General features: G+C 37.9%; 2 protein-coding genes across 2 annotated transcripts in view; one reads left to right on the top strand and one right to left on the bottom strand.

Moving 5' to 3' along the window:
• Positions 1 to 18,454, top strand: part of LOC136269119 (protocadherin Fat 4-like) — a 23,881-nt gene extending 5,427 nt beyond the window's left edge. Inside the window, exons 7-15 of the mRNA XM_066064593.1 lie at positions 6,262 to 13,244; positions 13,308 to 13,580; positions 16,371 to 16,459; positions 16,523 to 16,736; positions 16,797 to 17,062; positions 17,115 to 17,374; positions 17,423 to 17,553; positions 17,639 to 17,810; positions 18,100 to 18,454. Of these exons, the coding sequence (XP_065920665.1) occupies positions 6,262 to 13,244; positions 13,308 to 13,580; positions 16,371 to 16,459; positions 16,523 to 16,736; positions 16,797 to 17,062; positions 17,115 to 17,374; positions 17,423 to 17,553; positions 17,639 to 17,810; positions 18,100 to 18,220 (8,509 nt within the window). The 3' untranslated portion in view covers positions 18,221 to 18,454. The remainder of the gene's footprint in view (positions 1 to 6,261; positions 13,245 to 13,307; positions 13,581 to 16,370; positions 16,460 to 16,522; positions 16,737 to 16,796; positions 17,063 to 17,114; positions 17,375 to 17,422; positions 17,554 to 17,638; positions 17,811 to 18,099) is intronic.
• Positions 18,323 to 23,506, bottom strand: LOC136269129 (poly(rC)-binding protein 3-like). Its single transcript, XM_066064609.1, has 14 exons — positions 23,383 to 23,506; positions 23,001 to 23,250; positions 22,856 to 22,942; positions 22,721 to 22,744; positions 22,632 to 22,664; positions 22,488 to 22,531; positions 22,361 to 22,433; positions 22,118 to 22,310; positions 22,011 to 22,066; positions 21,904 to 21,957; positions 21,773 to 21,821; positions 21,562 to 21,617; positions 21,007 to 21,176; positions 18,323 to 18,799 (listed from the first exon to the last, which is right to left on the bottom strand). The coding sequence occupies exons 2-14, from the start codon at positions 23,184 to 23,186 to the stop codon at positions 18,757 to 18,759; spliced, it is 1,068 nt and encodes a 355-aa protein (XP_065920681.1). The 5' UTR covers positions 23,187 to 23,250; positions 23,383 to 23,506; the 3' UTR covers positions 18,323 to 18,756.
• Between the last annotated feature and the right edge of the window lie 8 nt (positions 23,507 to 23,514).

Below are 23,514 nucleotides of genomic sequence, written 5' to 3'. Positions count from 1 at the left end.
GCTGTAACTTCAGAACAAGATGTTGGAACAACTTGCAACTGCCTTCATTAAACTAGAAATTTAATTATCTTTCATATGGTGCCCAGTATAAGGACAAGGGACCTTTTGTTCAAGCTTTGTGCTTGATAATTGAACTGCTGTAGTTCATGGTTTTCTGTTGAGATATCCACCTGTGACCTATTAAAACTTTAGCATTAAATAACTTTTGTTATACCCCTTCAATAAAGAAACGATGCACATCAGAATGATCTTTGTACATAGTACTACACAATCGTTAGCATTGAAGGTCCAAAACTTTAACAGAATCCCTGAAAATGGAAATTTTAGTGATTTTCTTTACTGCCTAGGTGAGAAAACTATTTTTTTATTTTTTATAGATTGCTATAGGCTATTATGTTCCAGCTGTATGCTTTGTACTACATGATACTAGGCCCAGCAGTTAACTTGATAGAAACATGATTGATTTTTAATAGTAACAAATAGTTTTCTTGTCAGGTTGCAAAAAAGGGTGCTCCTGAGGACTTTCTACATGCCTCCTCTTCTTAAAACACTTAGTGCATGCTCCATATACCCTGTAAAAAATTTGGTGCTTTTATCAAAAAATGAATGAATATTTGGCTTAGGCGCTGGACTAGAAGAATTAAACTATTTTGAAATTATTTTTGTATGATTTTGTAGTTGCTTTATATTCGATTTTGTATTGTTGCTCTATTAAGATACATGGTACATATCTCGAAATGTGCTTATTACACATATGCATGTGTATATTATAATATGTGACTGGATTTTGGGAAAAACTATAATATATACAAATCGCACTTTAGAAGTTTCGAGATAAATGGTTTTAAATAATTCAAGTCAACATAGTTTTCCAAGAATAGCAAGCACGCATATGAAACTTACACAAGAGGTGCATCAATCTATTACTTTTCAGACCACGTACGTACTTCACTGCCTGTAGATTTTCCCACCAAATAAGATAGAAAATCTGTGCAGTTGGATGAGCAAAGTAGTATCATGATGAGTGCTCACAAAGGGTCAGAAGGTGGGAGTGGTGAGGTAAGCAAGAGATAGACTTCATAATGGAGGCAGACCATGACTGAAGTCCAGACACAAGATTATATGGCTGTGCTGGCTTCTCAGTGGCTGATATGCAACAAAATCAACCTAAAAAAAATGTTTGGCCAACAATATCAGGCCATCCACCAGTAAACCACTGATTCTTGCCAAGCCAGGCATTTCACAAAGCCAGAAATTGTCATTTGAGCTCACTATACCACCCAGAAAAGATGTCTGTTAAAACTAGCCTCAAGTAGTTTGAGTGATGCTGAGGGTCAAAACTAGTAGTGTAGTTATCCACTGGTGGTGTTAATTTGATTTTGCCTGATGTGTAATTTGGATCAGTTTTGTAAAATCTGGTCACATATGGTTGGCTTTTGCCTTAGCTATAACTCATTGACATTTTTCCAACACATTACTGAAGATTTGTACTTTGATATTTTATCAAAATGTGCAAGAAAATTCAACTAGTTTGCATAAGTGGTTTAGCTGGAAGGCATGACAGTAATTATATCATACTATCACTGCAACTGCTCTATTATACTATCTTAATAGCATGATTGTTGCGTATATGGTTAGTGTATAGCCTATTCTACTTGTTTGTGTTTTTAGTACTCTAATAGAGCATACCATTTTTCTGATCACTTCTAATACAATCCACTTAGAATGTTCTAGAACAATCTAGAATTTCTGCTGATAGATCTATGAGATTGTAAAACTTTACCATTCTAGTAACTAGAAATTAAGTGAATTGAGCAGCTGACAGCAGTGGTAAAGGGTTTGGACATATAGGTGTGGAGGTCCTTGGTTCGAACTCTGGACAACATTTTTGTGCAAAATATTTTCCCCTTGATGACTGTTCTATTAGAGTATCTCAATTCACTTGTCTCACTTGTTTGATTATTGCTTTATATCGAGAGTGTTGTGTGGCCAAGAAAACTGACACGTCACACCGTGTGTATATTTACAAAAAAATGCACACATACGTAGCTTGGTGCTCTTTTTTCAAATTGAATTACTTTTGTACTGCAAATGTCCCCCATATTCAGCACCCAACATACCAAGATTGCCTAATGCAATTGTGAAATACTAGCTCTCAAAGTTTAGCTTAATTTCTTTGTTTTGGCTTTTTTGTTTAGGGAGCTTGGGGGCTTAGATTATTCTTTTTGTACACTTCACAAAAGCCATTTTGAATGCGCAGTTCAATTTTCTAGATATGGTAGTGCACTTTAATAATGTATTGCGGCGAAATCACGTACCAAGTTTAGTACAAATCTGATAAAATTAGTCATGGAGCTACAGACAATTGTTTGCATTAAAAAGGTCAACTTTTTGTGATGCCTACAGGGTAAACTGCTAATGGGAATAACTTAAGAATCGGTATACATATATATTAACCATAATAGCTCAAACCTTTTGAGGTTTTAAAAAATTACATTGACAGCTTTAGAGTTGCAAGGCAAAAACCAAACAACTGTAAATTGCAGGGTTGAGATACTCTAGTCACTGCTGGGTAAAAAAGGTGCATGAAAAGACTTACCAAGGTTCAAACCAGGGACCTGCATGCTGAACACTCAAACCCTTAACCACTGAGCCGCTGCTATCATGGTTGTTCACCTCACTTAATTTCTATGTTATGAATAAAAATCCTAGCTAAAATCTACTCAGCTAATTTTAGTAACAATTGGTATTGGTAGTACATTACGATTAATGCACTTATCAATGTAAAGCTCTACTACCCCCCTCCTGGGTGTACATGGGGGGAATAGAGGGGTTTTTGATGTGGTTTGACTTTACCAATGGGACATTTGACTGCTAAAATTTTTAGAGCTTGTTGATTTTACAGGTCATGTGAGTCCCACAAGAATAACCCACTTCCCAAAGTACTCCAGGTGGGAATTTTACCACCCGTTATGCCCCATGGATGGGGAATTTGATTTTCAGAAAAGTCAAATCCCCACCTTTTTTCCCACTGACCAGTAGGGGGGAGGTAAGGGATAATATTGATAGGTGCATAAGACCCACTTGTGTCAGTCATCATCATCATGATCATCATACAAGTGCTATGCTAGCAAAACTTGTGATAACAGGCTGGAAATCGTAAAAGGTGCAGGATTTGCTTTTGCATGAAAAATCAAAATACTCTAATAGAACAGTTGCAGCAAAATAAAAACTAAATAATACAATCATGCATGCCTAACTTGTAAGGAATTTATTTTGCTATAAAACACTATTGCAAATCAATACAGACACTGTAATAAAGCCATAGCCATGAACAAGCAAGCACAAATTATAGAGCAATTATCAGTATTAGCTAATTGGTTATGTGTGTTAGTAAACGAAATGGTTACATGCTCCTTAATAAGGGGTGGGTGTTACGAGTAATAAAATGTTGATACCAAATATTGTCACCATTTTTTGGGAATGACTGTGGTTTTCCTGCAAGAAACTTAGTTAATTGAAGAAGAAACCTGAGTAGCCTATGCCATTATCTTCCTCTGCTAGTTCTCACCAGTGACGGATTTAGGGGGGTTTCAAGGTTTCCACAGAAACCCCCTTTTGAAGAATGATTATGCAACAGTTGAGTATTTTAATTAATTATTGCAGCTTGTGCCTATAATAAGTGATGTACATGCTCAGCACTCCATAAATAGACTCCATAAATATATATTTAAAAATAATTTCACACTAAAATTGTTGCCAAATGCAGTCTCAGAGCATCTAAATTTTAAAAATTTCTTGGTGGAGACCTCCCTAGCGTATGCATGCAAAGCACACTTACCCATGTCAGTGTACATGTCCACATTCTAACTGGAAACCCCCTTTATAAATTCCTAGATCCGCCACTGCTCACTGTGCATGAGTAGTGAAGAACTAGAGAAGCCTTTGAAAGGGTGTGTTCCTGTAGGTACAGCAAAAAGTGCATATTAAGCAATTTGTACATCTGTAATACTATCCCAGTAGGTACATGTGAGACAGCTAAAGTCTATGAATCTTGAATGCAGACCATTGATCCCAGCAACATGCAATCAAAGGAGTCATTTCAACAATGGCTTATTCAGTGAAACAAGTACATGCCAAAAAATAAGCACATAGACATATAGATACATGCCCTGTTTTAAGATTCTCACTTACTAGGGTTTAAACGAGATGTAACTACCACAATATACGTAGGGCTTCATTGGGATAGAAAGTTTTGGGTAGTTCATCAACAGAGTGATTTCTTAACTTAATTTCCTAATTAGCTTACTCTGTAAGCATGACAACATCCCGAATGCTTATTGAATTCACACCAAAAAGTTGGTAAATGAAATTCACTATTGGAAAAGCACGCCAAATTTCAAGGCAGATTATCCAACTTGGGAGGAAATTCAATTGCATAAAATGTGTGAAAATTGTGCTACTGTATTTCCTGTTACAAACGCACTGTTGATACACCAGCCATTTGGACTGTATGACTCATTACCATGTGTTGCCAAATGTCTTAGCACTGTATAGCTCAATGGACAAATTCATATTTTTCTGTAATGTCTATCGAGTCCATTTTATCCCTAAAATGACAGACCCCTTATTGATTTGACAATGCATCCTTAAAAATTGACCACCAAATTATTAAAAACTTTGTTGCATGAAAATTTTTAAGTATTTGTTGAAATCCCTTTATAAAATTGCAACTTTTGATAAAACTGTTTGGTTTTTCATGCTATATAATTCCTGGATGCTTTAATAAATTTAGTTTCACTAGCAAGTTTAAGGTATTCAAGTAATATTTCAACTTGTTTTCTAGGACCCATGAATATGCTAGAAATTTTGGGGAACATGAGTGGTGTATAAAAAGAATGGTGGAATAATCAAAAGATTTCAGAAATTCAGAATTTTACTTGTAGTGTAATAAAATACTCCCTTGGAGATAAACATGCTAGCTTAAAATTGGAGAGATACTTTATCAATTGTGACTGGATTTGGAAAAACAATCCAAATTGCACATTAGAAGTTTTGAGATAAACGACTTTACAGAATTCAAGTCAGCATAACTTGCCAAGGATAGCAAGCACATGTATGAAATTCACACCAAAGTTGCATCAATCCATTACCTTTCAGATCACTTCCAGTACTTGTAGTTGCTTGTAGAGTTTCCCGACAATTAAGATAGAAATTCTGAGCAGTTGGACAAGCGAAGTAGTATCACGAGTTCTCACAAAGGGGTGGAGGGTGGCGGAGTAGCAAGAGATAAACTTTAAAATGGAGGCTGACCATGTTTGGAGCCCAAACACAAGATTACAGGGCTTTACTGGTTCCTTAGTGGCTGATATTTAGGAAAATCAACAGAAAAACATTTGGCCAATAATATCAAGCTGTCCACCAGTAAACCACTGATTCTTGCCAAGCCAGGTCCTTCACAAGGCTGGAAACCGCCATTCGAACTCTCCACACCACCCAGAAAAGACGTCTGTTAAAACCAGCTTCAAGTAGTTTGAGTAGCATTGACTCCCACACCATACCATACCCACACACACACGCACGCACGCACGCACGCACGCATGCACGCACGCATGCACGCACGCACACACACACTACTTATTTCATTACTGGGTTGTACCACCACAGAAGGTTGGCTATTAATAATGATTGACCACTAGCAGTTTGATTTTGTCTGATGTACAATTTGGATCGGTTTTGTAAAATCTGGTCACAATTTTATCCTTATAAAGCTGCTCTATTAGAGTACGTCTATCTTTTAGGCTGCATTTTTATGCTTACTAGTTATTGTACAAGCAGTACAGTAGTACTATATAGTAGGGATCCAGCAAAACAAACTGATATCCCAAAAATCATTCTTACATGACAAATGCACCTTAACAAACTTGTGTCTAATTCTATAAAGCCCCTTACAGATGCACAATTTAAAACAGTTGCTACAACCCAAGCTTTTAGCTGCCTGCCTGTCAGCCTAAGTTAACAAATGAATATAAGAAATAGATAAGTTTGTGTGCTTAATCGAGGGATTATCACCTGAATTGCACTATAGCAATAAGCTAGCATAGTTAAGTTCAGGAGCTTTGGTGGCGACACCTTCAGCGGCCCATAAGCTCCTGCTAAGTTGAATAATTACACATCAGGTGATAGCACCTTTTGTTGTAATGTTTTGTTGAATGTTTGTTGCAATATAGCTAGTTGTATAATGGCACTTTACAACATTAGGTACAGCTTTGCAATTGCTGATGGAAATGATGGAGGAAATTTTGCAATTGATAGCAGTGGAAGGATAACTCTTAACGATGATCTGAATGCCATGGTCCAGGATGCCTACACCCTTACAATAACTGCTTCTAGTGTGAATTATGGTTGCCAGTGTGACAGGACAACTGTTGAAGTTTCTGTTTTAGCATCAAATGATAATCCTCCCATATTTAATAATGTTCCTACAGTTGACATCCTTGAGACCACTCCAGTAGGTACAATAGTTGCTAATGTCACTGCAACCGATGCAGACTTTGGCATTAATGGTGAAATACGTTATTCTATATTATCAGTTGATCCTGAAAGCGTGTTTGAAATTGATACAATTTCTGGTTCCATTACTCTAACTGAAACCTTAAATCATACCCTAACCCCCACATACACTTTAATGTTACAAGCAACGGATCAAGCAGTCTCTAATCAGATGAGTGGTGATGCCACACAAGTCATCAATGTTTTAGACGTCAACCAGCAACCATTCTTCCTCACACCATGTACTGCTACAGACATGTGTAGATTTTTAGTATCAGAAGGTGAGTCTATTAATACCACTATAGCAATGCTAATGGCTGGAGACCCTGACTCATCTTCTATTCAAAATGGACAGATTGGTTTTACCATAGATCCTGGCAACACTGCCATTACCATTAATGAGGTTGGTAACTTTGTTCTTTCTAGTACCTTAGACAGAGAGACACAAGATAGCTATTCATTCACTGTCACTGTTAGTGACACGGGAAGTCCTCCTTTAGATGCTTCTACCACAGTTCTTTTTATTGTCACTGATGTAAATGACAATGCTCCCATGTTGATTGCACCTAGCGAGGTCAGCATTTCGGAGAGTACTTCATCTAACACTGTTGTTGCTACTGCTACTGCCTTTGATCCTGATCTTGGCTCATATGGTCAAGTTTCATTTCAGCTATCAGGACCCAATATATTTACTATTGATGAGGACAGCGGACAAATCTCACTGGTTGGGACATTAGATTATGAAACTGCAACTCAACACACTGTAGTGTTGACTGCTACTGACTTCGGTAATGTTTCTTCTTCTGAGCATACTCTTACAATTAATGTGATAAATGAGAATGACAATGCTCCAATATTCACAATGGACCCATACAGAGCATCGGTGGCTGAAAATAGTGATGATGGCACATCAGTTGAAGTTGTGGAAGCTAATGACCGGGACTCTGGTGTATTAGGTGATGTGACATATTCCATCACAAGTGGTAACTCAAATAATAACTTTGCAATCAACTCCACATCAGGAATGATCACAGTAAGTGGTGACATAGACAGAGAGGTTGTTGGTGAATACAGGCTTACAGTAAGAGCTCAAGATGGTGGTAATCCTGCTAGATCAGATGTGTCCACTGTTATTATCACAGTACTTGATGTCAATGATAATAGTCCAGTGTTCCAAAGATCTTCATACTCCATTAGTGTACGTGAAGATGCTAGCGTGCCTTTGGAGCTTCTAACACTTCTAGCTACTGACGCTGATGAAGCAGGGACAAACTACTCTGCCATTACTTATTCCATTGAGAGCGGAAATGTCGAGAGTGTTTTTGACCTGTCAGCAAATACTGGAGTGTTTAGACTTGTAGGAGAACTGGACTTTGAAACTTTGGAGTCTTACTCACTAACAGTCATAGCGACTGATGGTGGTTCTCGTACTGGTAATGCTGTTGTGATGGTGACAGTCATTGATGTGAATGATGAGGCTCCTGAGATTAGTGGTGATCAAACTATTCCTCTTTCCGAATTCACTCCTATTGGCGACAATGTCACTCAATTTACAGCTACAGGTGAAGAAGGAGAAATATTAACCTTTTCAATAATGCCTGATAATTGTTTTGACATTGACCCAACAACTGGCGTGGTCACATTAGCTGCAAGCCTGGATTATGAAACTCAGCAAATCTTCACAGCTGAAGTATCTGTAACTGACGGACTATTTTCTGCTTCTGCAACACTCACTGTCAATGTAGTTGATGAAAATGATAATGCACCACAGATCACCTCAATTGGTCCTTTCACTGTTGAAGAAGAAACGCCTGAAGGAACATTAGTTGGTACCATAATAGCAAATGATTTAGACACAGTAGGTGATCCTTTATCCTTCTCTTTTGTTGGTACTAAAGTACTGAGCTATTTCACTATTAACTCATCCACTGGTGAGATATTTACTGCTGATATTTTAGACCGAGAAGCTCTGGAAAGTGTGTTTCCTCCACCTGGTTCTTCTCAAACATACAGAGTCAATGTTTCTGATGGAGTACTTTCATCATTTGCTGATGTAACCATCACATTGTTAGACATCAATGACAACTCTCCAATATTTAATGGCCTCCTAACTGAATATGATGTTCTAGAAAATTCAGCCATGGGAGTGGAGGTGTTTGTAGTAACTGCCACAGATGATGATTTGGGATCAAATGCAATAGTCTCATACTCCATATCAACTTCTCCATTTGCAATTGACACAAGTACGGGTAGTGTAACTGTTGCTGGTGTCTTAGATTATGAGATGGCTACTGAACATTCAGTGACAATTACTGCTTCAGATGGTACTCTATCATCAAATCAAAATGTTACAATACGTGTTGTTGATGTAAATGATAATGCTCCAGTGTTTTCACAGGACACTTATACAGCTATGGTAGTTGAACACAGCAGTGTTAACACAGTGGTTAGTAATGCAACAGCTATTGATGATGATTCAGGAGTTAATGGAAGAGTCAGTTATTCACTAGCCAACACTAACACTTTCTTCTCAATAAATCCTTCTTCAGGAGAAATAGTCGTTATTGGGGATATTGATCGAGAAACAATCACACAATTTACTTTTACAGTTGTGGCCACAGATGGTGGAAATCCTGCACAGAGAGATACTGCAAGTGTGATAGTTAGTGTCACTGACATTAATGATAATGCCCCAACATTCCAACAGTCAAGTTACACAGTGAGAGTTCGTGAGGATGCTGCTACATCTTCTGAAATATTGACAGTTTTGGCAACTGACAATGATGAACCTGGCAATCCTAATTCACAGATCGTCTACTCATTTCAACCAGACAATGCTGTGTTTTCTATTTCTGGAAGTGGAGTTATATCATTACAAGCTACATTAGACTTTGAGAACGCCTCATCTTATTCCTTAGTGGCAGTAGCAACAGATCGTGGAGACCCAATGATGAATGGTACTACTAATGTTAACATTATTGTTATCAATGTTAATGATCAACCTCCAGAATTTAGTGGAGACCAGAGCATAAATTTGTCTGAATTGACGCCAGTATTGGATCAAATAGTTAGGTTTAATGCAACTGGTGAAATGGGAGAAACACTAACTTACACTCTTAGCGGAACACAAAATGGTGAATTTGAGATTAATGCAACAACTGGAATAGTAACCTTAGTTAGTTCACTTGACTATGAAACAACACAATTCTATGCTCTCAATGTTACTGCTAGTGATAACCTATTTACAACATCATCAACCTTAAACATCACAGTGTTAGATGAAAATGATAACACACCACAATTTGATCCTGTTAGCACACTACAAATTGATGAGGAACAACCAGTTGCCACATCAGTAGGTCAGGTAACTGCCAGTGATGCAGATTCTGGAGTCAATGCAGAATTAACATACTCATTTGTCCAATCCAGCACACAAACTTATTTCACAATAGACACAAGCAGTGGTGAAATTACTACAGCAAGCAGTCTTGATAGAGAATTGTTAGTACAAGAAAATCTCTTCTTACCACCAGCGTCACAAATTACATTCCAAGTACAAGTAACTGATGGAGGTAGTCCTCCATTATTCTCTCAAGTAGACGTGACTGTTCAACTTAATGATACCAATGACAATCCACCACAATTTATTAATCCACCTGCAAATGTGTGTGTATCAGAAAGTGAAGTCTCAGGGTTTGTGGTCACTACACTATCAGCTGATGATGCTGATATCGGACAAAATGCCATCATATCATTTTCACTAACTGGATCATCATTGTTTAGTATTAATAGCACTAGTGGTGTTGTAACACTTGTTGGTAGTTTGGACTATGAAACTACAACAGAATACACTGTAGAGGTGACTGCTTCAAATCCTGATGGTTTATCAACACAACATACATTAACACTTCATGTATTAAATGAAAATGACAATTCTCCAATATTCACAATGGACCCATACACAGCATCAGTGGCTGAACATAGTAATACTAGTACATCAGTTGTGACTATAGAAGCTAATGATGCAGATTCTGGTGTTTTGGGAGAAGTGACTTATTCCATCACAAATGGTAACACAGGGGATGTATTCACTATTGACAGTATGACAGGACTAGTCAGTGTTAATAATGATATAGATAGAGAGGCAACAGATTCCTACACACTTGTAGTCTCTGCCATTGATGGAGGAGGACGATCCACAGATGCCAATGTGACTGTCACCATCACAGATATCAATGATAATGTTCCAGTGTTTGATCCGTCATCTTATTCTATAAATGTACATGAAAACACTTCTGTTAATTCTATACTGGTCACTGTCACAGCAACTGATGATGACATAGGAGTTAACGGAGAAATCATTTACTCAATTGAATCAGGAAATGATAATAATTTGTTTAGTATTTCGGAAGCTGGTGACATTTCACTAACATCTTCATTAGATTTTGAAACAAATCCTTCACATACACTATTTGTTCAAGCAGCAGATAATGGTGAACCATCTCTGACAGCTGTAGCTGTGGTGTTTATAGAAGTGACTGATATTAATGATGAGGTACCTGACCTGGGTGGTGATCAGGCAGTAGCAATATCAGAGTATACAACTGTTAACAGTAGAATTGCTGAATTTAGTGTTTCTAATATTGAGCAAGGTGATAACATCACATTTGAACTGTCAGGTACTCAAGCTGAAGACTTTGAAATAAACCCATCAAATGGTGTAATAACTTTAGCACAATCATTAGATCATGAAGTAAGACCATCTTATGACCTCACTGTTAGTGTAAGTGATGGAGTATTTCCTAGTTCTGCTCAGTTAACTGTTACTGTTCTTGATGAAAATGACAATACACCACAGTTTCAAGGAACAGGTCCATTTAATATCAATGAAGAGATGCCAGCAAACACTTCAGTTGGACAAGTAATGGCTACTGATGGAGACTCGGGACTGAATGGTGAAATAGTGTTCAGCATTATCAGGAATGTTGGTGATCTCTTTGCTATTGATACATCTAGTGGAGTGATCACTACCACAGTTGTCTTGGACAGAGAAGCACTTGCAGACATGAACTTGTTTGTACCACCAGGATCACTACAATTACTTACAATACAAGCTGAAGACAGTGGCTCACCATCTCTCTTTACACAAGTTGATGTGACAGTGATGTTAGCAGATATTAATGATAATGCTCCACAGTTTGGAGATGTACCTTCTACCATCAGTTTCCCAGAGAACATTCCAGTCAATACATTTATACTAGATGCATCTGCCACAGATGCTGATATTGGTCCAAATGGAGAGATCACCTATTCTATATCTAGTAGCATGTCTCCATTACCATTTACAATTGACCCCTCAACTGGTGCTGTGAGCACTAATGCTACGTTGGATCGTGAGCAAGTTGACAATTACATTTTCAGCATTGTAGCAACTGACAATGGAGCATTAGTTCAAATGTCCTCATCTGTTACAGTTAACCTGACAGTAACAGATATTAATGATAATGCTCCAGTATTTCGAGGTGAGCCATATGAAGAATCCATACCAGAAGATGCCTCTACTGATGGTGGTGGATCAATCCCACTTGTGACAGTGTTTGCCACTGACTCAGATATTGGTAACAATAGTATAATCACTTATTCATTAGCCCCTGGTACCAACAGTAGGTTTAGAATCCGCAGCAACACAGGTGATCTAAGTGTAAGTGGTGGCATCAACTTTGAAGAGGAGACAGAGTTTAATGTAACAGTGATAGCAAGGGATATGGGCTTGCCATCTCTTTCATCATCCACCATTGTTAGGATTCGTATTATAAATGTTGACGAGTTTGCTCCAGACTTTATTGGTTCTTGTGATGTTACCATACCTGAAGATAGAAATGTCAGTCGTGATAGTAATCCAGTGACTCAGTGTATTGCAGTGGATCAAGATTCTGGTGATGTGTTTTATGACATATTGATTGAAGATAATCCAGCTTTAAATACATTCTCCTTAGACCCAGATTCTGGTGAAGTGTTTTTAGTTCAGCCACTAGATAGGGAAATGTATGATCAGTACCAGTTCACACTACAAGCTAGGAGTGCAGGAGGTCCTCAAGTTTCTCCATTGCTTGTCACTATCAAAATAGGAGATGTGAATGATAATGCTCCTGTTTTCAACCCCAATCATCACACAATAACATATGATAATCTGCAGTCTCATAATATCGTGACACTTACTGTTTCCGATGCTGATATTAATGAAAATGGAGAATTTACTGTAGAAGTTACCAGTATAACTCGTACTAGTGAGTCACATGCGATTGTCATTACAGCTGTGGATATGGGGACACCTTCAATGTCAGGTAGTGCCACAGTAACAGTCAATAATGCTTTCCCTTGTCAGATCATGGAATTCAGTTTGGATCCTGACACTTTACAACTGAGTGCGGCTACATTGTGTTCCCTATCTAATCCACCAGTATCTCAAGACTATATACTTGGTACTCCAGTGTCTTTAGACTGTAGTGCTGTGAGCAATCTTCCAGTGACATACCAGTGGCAGCGTGATGGATCATTTATTACGGATCTTTCAAATGTCCCAGTTTTAAATATAGGAGAGATCGGGTTTGATGACGTTGGGTCATACTCTTGTATTGCACGATCAAGTGTGGGTAGTATTCAGTCGATCAGTACTTTCATTGGTGTTCATGGTAAGTGGTCATATTGCTGTTCTATAACTGCAGTCCTAATATGTGTGTGTTGTTATTACACAGTTGTGCCAGTAATAATTAGACCTCCAGAAGCTATTGAAGTTGAGGTTAATAGCTCTATAATGATACCGTGTGTGTCTGAGGGTGTACCACAACCTAACGTAACCTTCTATTTTAATGGCGAAGAAATGAAGAATGATGATGAGAGGATTACTATAGACAAACAAATAGTCACAATTGACCAAGTTGACAAGAGTGATGATGGAATATATCACTGTAGTGCTAGTAACATCGCTGACTCTATCGAGTCCAGTCCAGTCAGAGTGATTATATATGGTCAGTATGTATACACAAGTTACAGCCAATATTGTGTTTCCTCATGTGAAAACTGCATGTGGATGTTTAAGTTCTTTACATATAACTTCAGTGCATTTTGGCACAATCATACGAGTGACCTGTCCCCCCAGACCAGTTCAGTTACAGCAACTGTCCTTCCCCACTTTTTGGCGGCACTGTAGCTTGTCCCCCCACTCTGTCACTTACTGTTCCCCCGATCAGTTATGGCAAATTTACCGTGTCCACTTGCAGCACTGCCCTCCCAGACAACTTACGATGCCACAGTTGGTTCCCCTCTGCCCCCACTGCTTCAAAGTGAGTTTGGACTGGTCACTATAAATCCTCTTCTCCATCTACCTATCACTGAAGATGTATCTACAGTGCTCCCTCCATTATCCAAACACTTGATTATCCAAACAGTAGAAATGACTGCTCTATTAAAGTATTTGGTCTAAGGTGTATGTTTTATTAGACTATTTGAACATAAATTAATGGGCTTGCTTGTCTCAGAGATTCATTTATTGTAACCATTTCATACAGGACACAGCACAAATCCACATGCTGTCACTGACTGTCACTCAAATTCACACTTGGATGCCCCATTTATTCACTAGCAATCTAAAAACCACAGTGATATGTGCTTCTCTTGAATTTGTTTCTCCTCTGAAATATTATTATACTGTTTCTGGTTCATGTCAGCATATTGAATTATTTTGCCACTGCTTCTAGGTTTTGTTATTAAAGTTACTCCTACTGCTGCTGTTGTTCTAGCCCTTGCTACCAATGTCAGTTGCTTCATTCTTTCCAGTCCAGTCAATGTTGTTGGTTAATGATGATTATCTATTCCTCCAGTTTAGTGTGTGAAGGTTTCACTCAAAATGTCAAGCCTGTAGGTATATACACATGATATTCTACTGCTTCCACACTATCACTGTCTGCCACTGCTGCTGGCCTACTGTCACCATATTAAATTGGTTAGAGTGACCACCAACATTTAATAAAATTAGAGCCAGACACTAAATACTATCAATGTAATGGCAAGTGCAAAGATTCTTGACAAACAGCTTGATGAAACACATCTGCAATTGCTTATGTGGTCAGGTAGCCCCCCAACCCCCTGCCACAGATAGTCCAGCTGGACCATTGCCTCAAGTTTCCAGCCAGACTGCATATGTAAAGTTGCTGTAGTAGGTCTGTCCCTTCCATAACTAGGTATATAAATCAGCTTCAAATCATCCTCCTGTATTAGATACAGAACTGTTGTTATAGTTATGAAATAAATCCACACAAAACAGCCAAGCTGTGAAAAAATGGTGTGGCCTTAAAAAGCCTGGATGAAAAAGTTGTGGAATCAAAGGTGGCGGTCAAGAAATGGCTGCAATGATGTTAATGCTAATAGAGTTTAACAATGCACATAGCCATTATTAAAATTTATTAACATTGACACCATTGCAGCCATTTCTTGGCTATAACTTTTGACTTCACAACTTTTTTCACCCAGGCTTTTTATGGCCACACCATTTTTCACAGTTAGGCAGTTTTTGTGTGGATTTCACTTCTTTTTGTACTTTGTAAGGTACCAAAACCAGCCTATGGCTGACTTTGAGGTTTGTTTTTACAAACATTTCTTCTTTTCTATACATGATTACATGATTATTGAAGACAGACTTATAAATGTACTGTATTACATGATTATAACTTCCAATATTTGGTAATAATATTGCAATACACTAATAGAGTGCAATTTTTTTGAGGACTTCTAATAGAACATACATAGAATGTTCTAGAACAATCTATATATCTATGAAATTACAAACATTTATTTATAAGCAGAATTTTCATTTATAAATGAGGTGATCAGCCAAGATAGCAGTGGTTCAGTGGTATGGAAGTACCTGGTTCGAACTCTTGTAAGACATTTTTGTGCACTTTCTTTTATCCTGTGGTGACTGCTCTATTAGAGTATCTTGATCCATGATTTTACACTTGTTCAGTTTTTGCTTTATAACTTTGTGCTATATTTAAACTATTAAAAGGCTCTGCTATGATGATCAGCCCATGCACACACTAATTTTCAAGTTATTCCCATACTCGGTTTACCCTGTAGTCATGATAATTATTAACCAAATATCAAAACTATTAATTTGTGCATTTGCAATGTGGAAAGAGGCTAAAGGACTAAATCCCCCTTGGTTGGCTAGGGAGGCTTAGCTAACCCCCCCTCCCCCCAATATGAAATCTGACTATGATTGTATCTGGTGAACTGCAAAGTATTGATATTGTGTTCTAACAGAACATTCAAATACCAAAAGAGAGCAGTCAAAATGCTACATACTTTCCACAACAAAAATTTTGTTGGTGCAAAATTTTTCAAAAGTGGCAAAATTTTATTTACTGCGAAACACCTAACAAACTATGCTGTAGTCCCATAAATTGATTCTGGTGAATGGCTTTTAAGATGCCATGAAAGTTAAAATGGTTACAGCCTCTTGGAGCATGTGCTCCTAGACCCCTTGCTACTAAAGATTATATAGTCTGGTCACCCACCCCCCTCCACCCCCACCCTCACCTCACATCAACAACTTACTCCACCATCACTTCAGTGTTACCCTAACCTAACCTACCGTAACATTTATACACTGAATAAGCAACTTGCGATAATCAATAAATGAACAGCTAAATATTAACTTCATAAACACTGACATTGTAGAACAAATGAAACAATGTAGACAGTACTAATAGCAATTCTTGCATGTAAATCATGGATTAGTTCTGTGTGTGCTCTTGTAGATGTTGAAAACATAGTTACTACCATGGTTACATTGGATAACCCCAGTGAAGATGGAACTTGCCATAATTTCAATTCAGCCATGTTTGAGGTATGACTTCAATGAGATAGCTATAAGCAATAACATGTATCTTATATAATATTATTGTTTTAGAAAATTGTAGAAGACTCAACTGGAGTGAATGTACAAGTGGCTGCTAAGCCAACAGCAAATTTGTGTGACTTTGGACCCTGTTATCCTAACCCATGTGCCAACAATGGTCGATGTGGCATTAACATCAACAGTGCTGGAGGTTACCAGTGTGTGTGCCCAACATCCTACACAGGAAGAAATTGTACTGAAGATGTCGATGAGTGTGTTATAAATCGTAAGTGCATTGCTGTTATTGTTTGCTAACTAAATATTGTAACCTTTTTTTTGTTTATAGGGCCTTGTCTGTTTGGAGGAAACTGCACAAACACTGATGGCTTGTTTAATTGTAGTTGTCCACCAAACAGAAGAGGTCACAGATGCCAGTATGAGATATTATGTGATAATGACACTCTTTGTGCTGACGGGGAGACATGTGTTGAGACACTGGCTAACAGTAATGGCTATGTGTGTGTATCCTCTATACAAGCTGACAATACACTGAGCATTATGTTACGTGGTGGAATTTCCCTTGATGTTCTTGATGAAGAAGTTTATAACTTGGTAAGTACAAGTCAATAAAATTTCTGGAGCTTTACTGCATATTTGGCTACAGATTGGTCCCTTGCAACAAATGGATTTCAGTGGACGCCAGAGACGCCAAGCTTCAAGTGACTTTTGTGAACCTCGCTTCATTGTGGATGGTGATACATTTATACTAGTCTGGGCCTGTCCTGAAGATGGATCACCACTTGGAGATGAAGCTCTAGTGTTCCTTTGTGAGATATTGTTAAACAATAGCATAGTATCAAACTGTACTTATCCTGATGGGACGGTGGACTCAGAACCAATGCCTGAACCTCCTCCACCAATTCAGTAAGCGTATAACTATGATTGGCTGTTGTTATAGCATTACCCTATTAGAGTGGAAGTGAACATTGTACTAATTGAAGATGATAAGGTGTTGATTGGGAGTGATGCTGTAGAGGTGTTAACTGAAATACAACTGAACTTTACCGGTTCTGGAATAAATATTACTGAGGAATTTACAGCTGGTATGGTTACAAAATAGATAAAATACACATGGTTATGTGGGATTTACATGAATTACAATTATATAGCTATTTTATTTCTTTACAGTTCAACCACCCATAGACAGTACAGGTGAAGATGATAATGATGATGATGGATTGTCTGGCGGTGTTATTGCAGGAATTGTCATAGGAGTCATCTTTGGTATTATATTCATTACAATAATTGTACTGGCTATCATTTCAGTGGCAAGAAGAAAGTCTTACACGATGAGTGATGGGTAAGGATTCATTGACATCACATTAAGAATGTTATACAAAAATTAACAGTTTATTACTTCATTATGTAATTACAATACCTAGCGTACAAAGTAATACACACAACATTACATTCATAAACTCCATAATGGTAGGCTATATACACTTGAGGATTATATTTGGTAGCAGGTAAACTATGTAAATGGCTTCCACACAATGACGTGCCATTCATACACACTGCACACACCTTATGATACAATACACACTCTACTATTTATATTACATTAATGGTGTCTATATGATCCTGTATAGAACTCAGAATGTTGCATCAATGAAGAGAGTCACACCAGCTGAAGCTAGGCAGTCTGTGGTTGGTGTCTACCGCAATCCCATGTTCTCTGCTAACTCACAAGAACAACTGAATGTACCATAACCAGAATCAATCATTTCATTTATATATATGCCAAATGTTTATTATTTTAATACGTACGTAGGTTATGTGATTGTATGTAGACATGCAATGTACACATGTACATATCCAATTTGTGCACAAGAACATTTTGCATTTAATACACATTTCATTATATGTAACACAACCAATTCACATGATATGTACAATAATATATTAAAATAATCTCAACAAATTTCAAAAAAAAAATTCTCAAACTACATACATATATACACTAGGTCCTGCTTACAACATATTTACAAATTCACTAAAAACTCCACCACTAATAATGATACAATTGGTTAAAAATGTTCCTTCGCAAATAATTTTTTTTCTTTATCTTGAGGGTAGCACATTCATTTGAAGATCATTAACGTAATGTGCACATGAGAGAGACCGTGTGTGCATGGCTACGCTACATCGAAGGGTACTACTAGAATTAACAGCAAGAGATGTCATGTATAAGTACAATTGTCCAGTCCAGTAATTATATGTAGGTTGAAGTAGCAAGATAAAAAAGTTTATAAACCAAGTGAAACAATTCCATTGACTTCTGAGTGAATTCTAAATTTAAAAAAAACCAAACAAACAATAAATTATAACATAATTAAAGAAATAAATGCACTAAATACCCAATACTCAAGGAATTAACTATAATTAATTACCAATTAGAGAAATTATGCTATGCAAATACCAAAATAAAATACAACATACTACAAATCATATGTGACTGTCTCAGCAAAAACTCAACTTGTTTGCACAAGCATGGATACTGAGAAAAACAATTTTTAAAAACCCCTTCACTGCCAAATTTGTAGAGGCTCCAATCTACTGCTTCTAAACTGCTGTAACTTACACACCATACCATATAACCCTATAAAACTATATATCAATTTACTCGCTATAGAACAAGGAATTCGATTATGAAGTTGTTGTTTACACAAGAGCAACCACAAATCCATTATATAACTTTAAAGCACGAAAATCGATCTAAACGAAACCAAACGTTAAATTTCACTACTTTACAGGGTTATAATAACACAATAAACATCACTAACAGTTTACAGTTGAAGCAATTATCTCTAAGTCTGGTTTTCCAGCATTTGAGCAAGTGTACATGCACATACAAGCATGAGGTCACTGTTTCAAGGCGTACAAAAGTAGCAACACGCCACTCCAACCTACATAGTCCCTCTCCTTACTGTTTCTCTTTATTAGTAGTGCCATTATCACGACGAAGAATCGTCTACACTGCTTGTTATCGATGTTCCAAAAGTACGCGATTACATCATCTAAGCGTGTAATAGCACATGAGAGACCAGTTATCCCTGTTCCCGTTCACTTAAGGGCGTGCCCACTACAGGATAAGCGCAGGGGCTACTAAAACGCTCGACTGAAGTTACAGAGCATTTAGAATGTGATGCTACGGGCATTTATAATCGAAACTGCCATATGGCGGTTGTGGCGGTGAGAGGGTTAAAATTACACATGCTACACAAAGAAAAAATACGCAAGTTTTTATCAGGCCATTACTCAAAGAAGAAAGAATTAAATTGATTAAAACTATATACCATCTTATTTGCCTGCTAATGGAGAGTTCGAAAATCTTACTGTAGCCCTAACGGTATGCGTGTCATGTGCATTGTTTATGATGCAGTAAATGTAAACAAGATTGTCATCATTTCTTCTGCCTATAAGTAAGTGACAATTTTATTGATTTGTTAATCCATGGTGAACATTTTAAACCAAATGTGATCCAGTTTGGGAAAACCGGTCTTATCACCTATTTAAAAGTATTGAGAAATGCCGATTTTAAGTATTTAATGTGTTGTAGCTAGCCAATGGTTGAAGCTATGAGTACCAAATTTTCACATGTTTTACACTAATTCCTTACCTTCCAGAGCATCCACTGTGCAAGTAGCCAACAACTAAGTTTCCTGCCATTTTAGATAGTTTTTAAACCGTAGTTGACTGTATCAGGCGAGCTCCAAAAGGGGAGGGAGACGAGAGCCCAGAAGGAGGGCAAGAGGCTGTTAAAAAAATTAAAAAGGATAGCATAGGGATGAATTAGGCCAAGTTATGAGCCATTCAGGTCTCAAAACTGGCTAAAATGAAAGGAAATTCACAGCAGATTCAATACCACAGAGCTGTACAGCCACATACAGCCATCCCCAGGCTGACCAGAGCTCCATTAAGGCCCCACACCGCACATACGAATCGCCACTGGGCTTGGGAAAAGCAGCCAGCAAAACCAGACCACTCAAGTCTAGCTGATTTTGATCGTGAATTTAGGTAGTCTATTCATGTGTAGCTTTGTGTTCTGGGTGAAAAATCCAATCTGCCAATAAAACCGGTTTCCCAGACTGGGTCACAAACTGTAACATTGTAGACTAATCCAAACGGAAGTTATGGCTGCAAATGTAAGCACCTGTAGTTGATTTTCAGTATAGTTGATTTTTAGTATAGTTACTGTACAAATCGATTGTTTTGCTCTTCCTACTACTGTCTAGCACTATAATTCAAAATTACTCAACACCACAGGAGGCCAAAACTTTGTTGATCCATTCCTTGGATCCATTCCTTGAAAAAAATCAGAACAATTAGGGTTTTTGCTGAGACAGTCACATATGCAAGTAGCACAGTATGATTAACACAATTGATCAATAGCATGTTCTTAGTGTGTAGCAGTAGTACCTTAGTACATTACTTGGTATTAGCACTCAACATAACAAGCAAGCTGTTAACCCAACGAAGCATTACACACTACTGACCTTGAATTAATGAGATACTGTGCAAGACTAACAGCTTCTGGTGTACCCGTAATAGTCACCAGGCGATCAATCATGTCTCCCTCATTGTTTGCTATCTTGATGGTGGCACCAGACATCATTCGTATCTCATGTATCTTGGCTCCCTTCTTGCCTATTACACAGCCTATCAACTGCAAATAAATGACAAGGATGATGCCACAGTCTTGTGAGCTAATTCACTCAATAAGAACACAGATACATGCTAAATATTCAGGATAAGCAGCTGCAACAGCAGTGATAAGAATTCAGTGTGTTCTAAAGGACTTACAAATTAAGGACACAATTCCATTTTAAGGACAAAGTTTGTGCTTCATTAGATTTATAATTTGCTTGTTAAAGGCAAGCCTTACTCAGAATAACAGCCATTGTAAAACAAGATGGCATTACTGCTAATTTGAGCTATCTTTGGGTAGACAAGCTAAACTGATAATGAATGCCATCAATGAATAACTTTAAATTATCACAACATAGTGAATTCATTATACTAAAGTCATACGACACACACACTTCACTCACGTCATTTGGGATTCTCATCTGTTGAGTAGTTGAAGGTGTAGCAGCAACTTGGCCAGCTAACCATCAGACAGACACATACAACTGTAATGCTGATTAATTTCTGAAGCCATATCATAACAACAATTTTAAAAGCTATCAAGTTACAACCAAACAACATCAAATTACTTATGGCCAGTTAACTTGAACATTACACCAGTTAGCAATGTCTTACCTACAGTAGCTGCAGCATAGGATCCCTGTTGATACGAGTACCCAGTACCCTGTAGGAAAAATAGACAGGTGGTAATCAATCATTTTATCACAGAAATCTGATACAAATTAGTACTAGATTCTTTTACTTACAACTCTAGTCATTGTGCCTGGTCGATATGGCATTAGAGGTCCTTTAGGTGGTGTCTGCGATTTGAAAAGGAGAGCATATCCACTGCAGTTTAAAATAATGCTATTACCTCAAATATAATCTCACATATCTGGCTAACACAGCGAGCTAATGCCTCAGCACTACCTGTAAGATAGGCAATGGTATCATGTAAGGATAACACAAGATGTACCGAACCTGATACAGTAACTGCTCTTTCGTTTGACCCTGGTAATGTCTCGCCTGCTACCTGTACTGAAGCTCCCGTCCCTTCTCTGATCTCTTTGATTTTGGAGCCACCTTTTCCAATCAGTGGGCCACACTGTGTAGCAGGGATACATAGTCGAAATGAAATGAGACCACCATATCCCATCTGTGACTCCTGTGAATCCTGCCATGCAGCACAATAGTATGATATACACTGGGATAGAATGGACATACTGCTTCTAGTTTCCTTCCAATGTATAAAAATGCCTTGTATATGTTTTGTACTGATCCAACTACCGTGACCATTCTGAGGAAAGATGGAGAGTTATGTCTGTAACAGGTTGTTGTGTATAGAACTGACCTCTCAGTTGTTGTTCCATCAGAAATGTTGATCTTTGCTCCACTCTAACACAAGAAACAACTGTGAATATATGCACACACATTTTTGCATGCATACGCACACGTGTCATGCACCAAACAGTCTACATATCTGCACTTTGCTTACCTCTTCTCTGATAGCCTTTATGGTCATTCCTCCCTACAACAACACACAAGATGTTAAGGTCAGAGACAGTCAACAACAAACTACCTCACCTTACCAATGATTGACCCAGCATCCTATAAACAAGGAGAAACACAAAACAATTAATTACATGATGATGCAATATCAGTTGCAGAGGTTATTATAACACAGAATATGTCACAAACACAATTAACAGTTGAACTCACCCTACTTGATAATAACATTCTTACATGCATCACAGAACTTTCGGCTGACACTCTTATAGGGCTCGTGGTGTCTTCACCACTGGAATTCTAAAAAGCACAAAATAAAGAGACAGTTGTGCACACACACACAAAGAGAACGGCTTACTGGCACTGGCGGTGCTTGTAGATTGATACCAGTTGGTAGAGTGGTGTGACCTTCGCCTGTATCCCAGGTATTTGCGCTGTCCATGATCTGCGCTCTTATGGTGGGCGCCGTGGAGTATTGGTACGACTGGACGATTGGAGCTACGGTAATAGGCGACTGGCAAACCAAATCTGAGCCTTGCGCCATTCTTTCCACTAAATAGAACAGCCTCGAAGAGGTCTCCTACCCCAGTTTTCTCAACGAAGCAGCTCTGCAAATGATAGTTGAAAGTATGCAATAATGAACTCCGCTGCGTTAAAAACAAGTTCGAGCGCCTCTCGCATAAGACAGCCAGAGTTACTGATAAACGTACTGCTTAATTACATCATTAAATAGAACGTACCAGCTCTGAGAAGTCGCTTCTTGAGAACAAGGTAGCTTTGTAAATAAATCGCACGTGAGCTGCAATAAGGGTTTTCCCCGCGTATAGTGGACTTCCAAATATGACAGTAATTTAGAACCCTGTAAACACAAG

The sequence above is a fragment of the Dysidea avara genome, chromosome 10, assembly GCF_963678975.1.
Source record: "Dysidea avara chromosome 10, odDysAvar1.4, whole genome shotgun sequence".
NCBI classification, from domain to species: Eukaryota; Metazoa; Porifera; class Demospongiae; order Dictyoceratida; family Dysideidae; genus Dysidea; species Dysidea avara.
This window is presented reverse-complemented; position numbering and strand designations above follow the sequence as displayed.

Coding starts and splice junctions, on each gene's coding strand:
- LOC136269129 (XM_066064609.1), bottom strand. CDS start 23,186: ATGGCGCAAGGCTCAGATTTGGTTTGCCAGTCGCCTATTACCGTAGCT. Junction 22,532..22,631: donor TAAAGGCTATCAGAGAAGAG/GTAAGCAAAGTG, acceptor TTCTTGTGTTAG/AGTGGAGCAAAGATCAACAT. Junction 18,800..21,006: donor CAGTATCTCATTAATTCAAG/GTCAGTAGTGTG, acceptor TTTTAAATTTAG/AATTCACTCAGAAGTCAATG.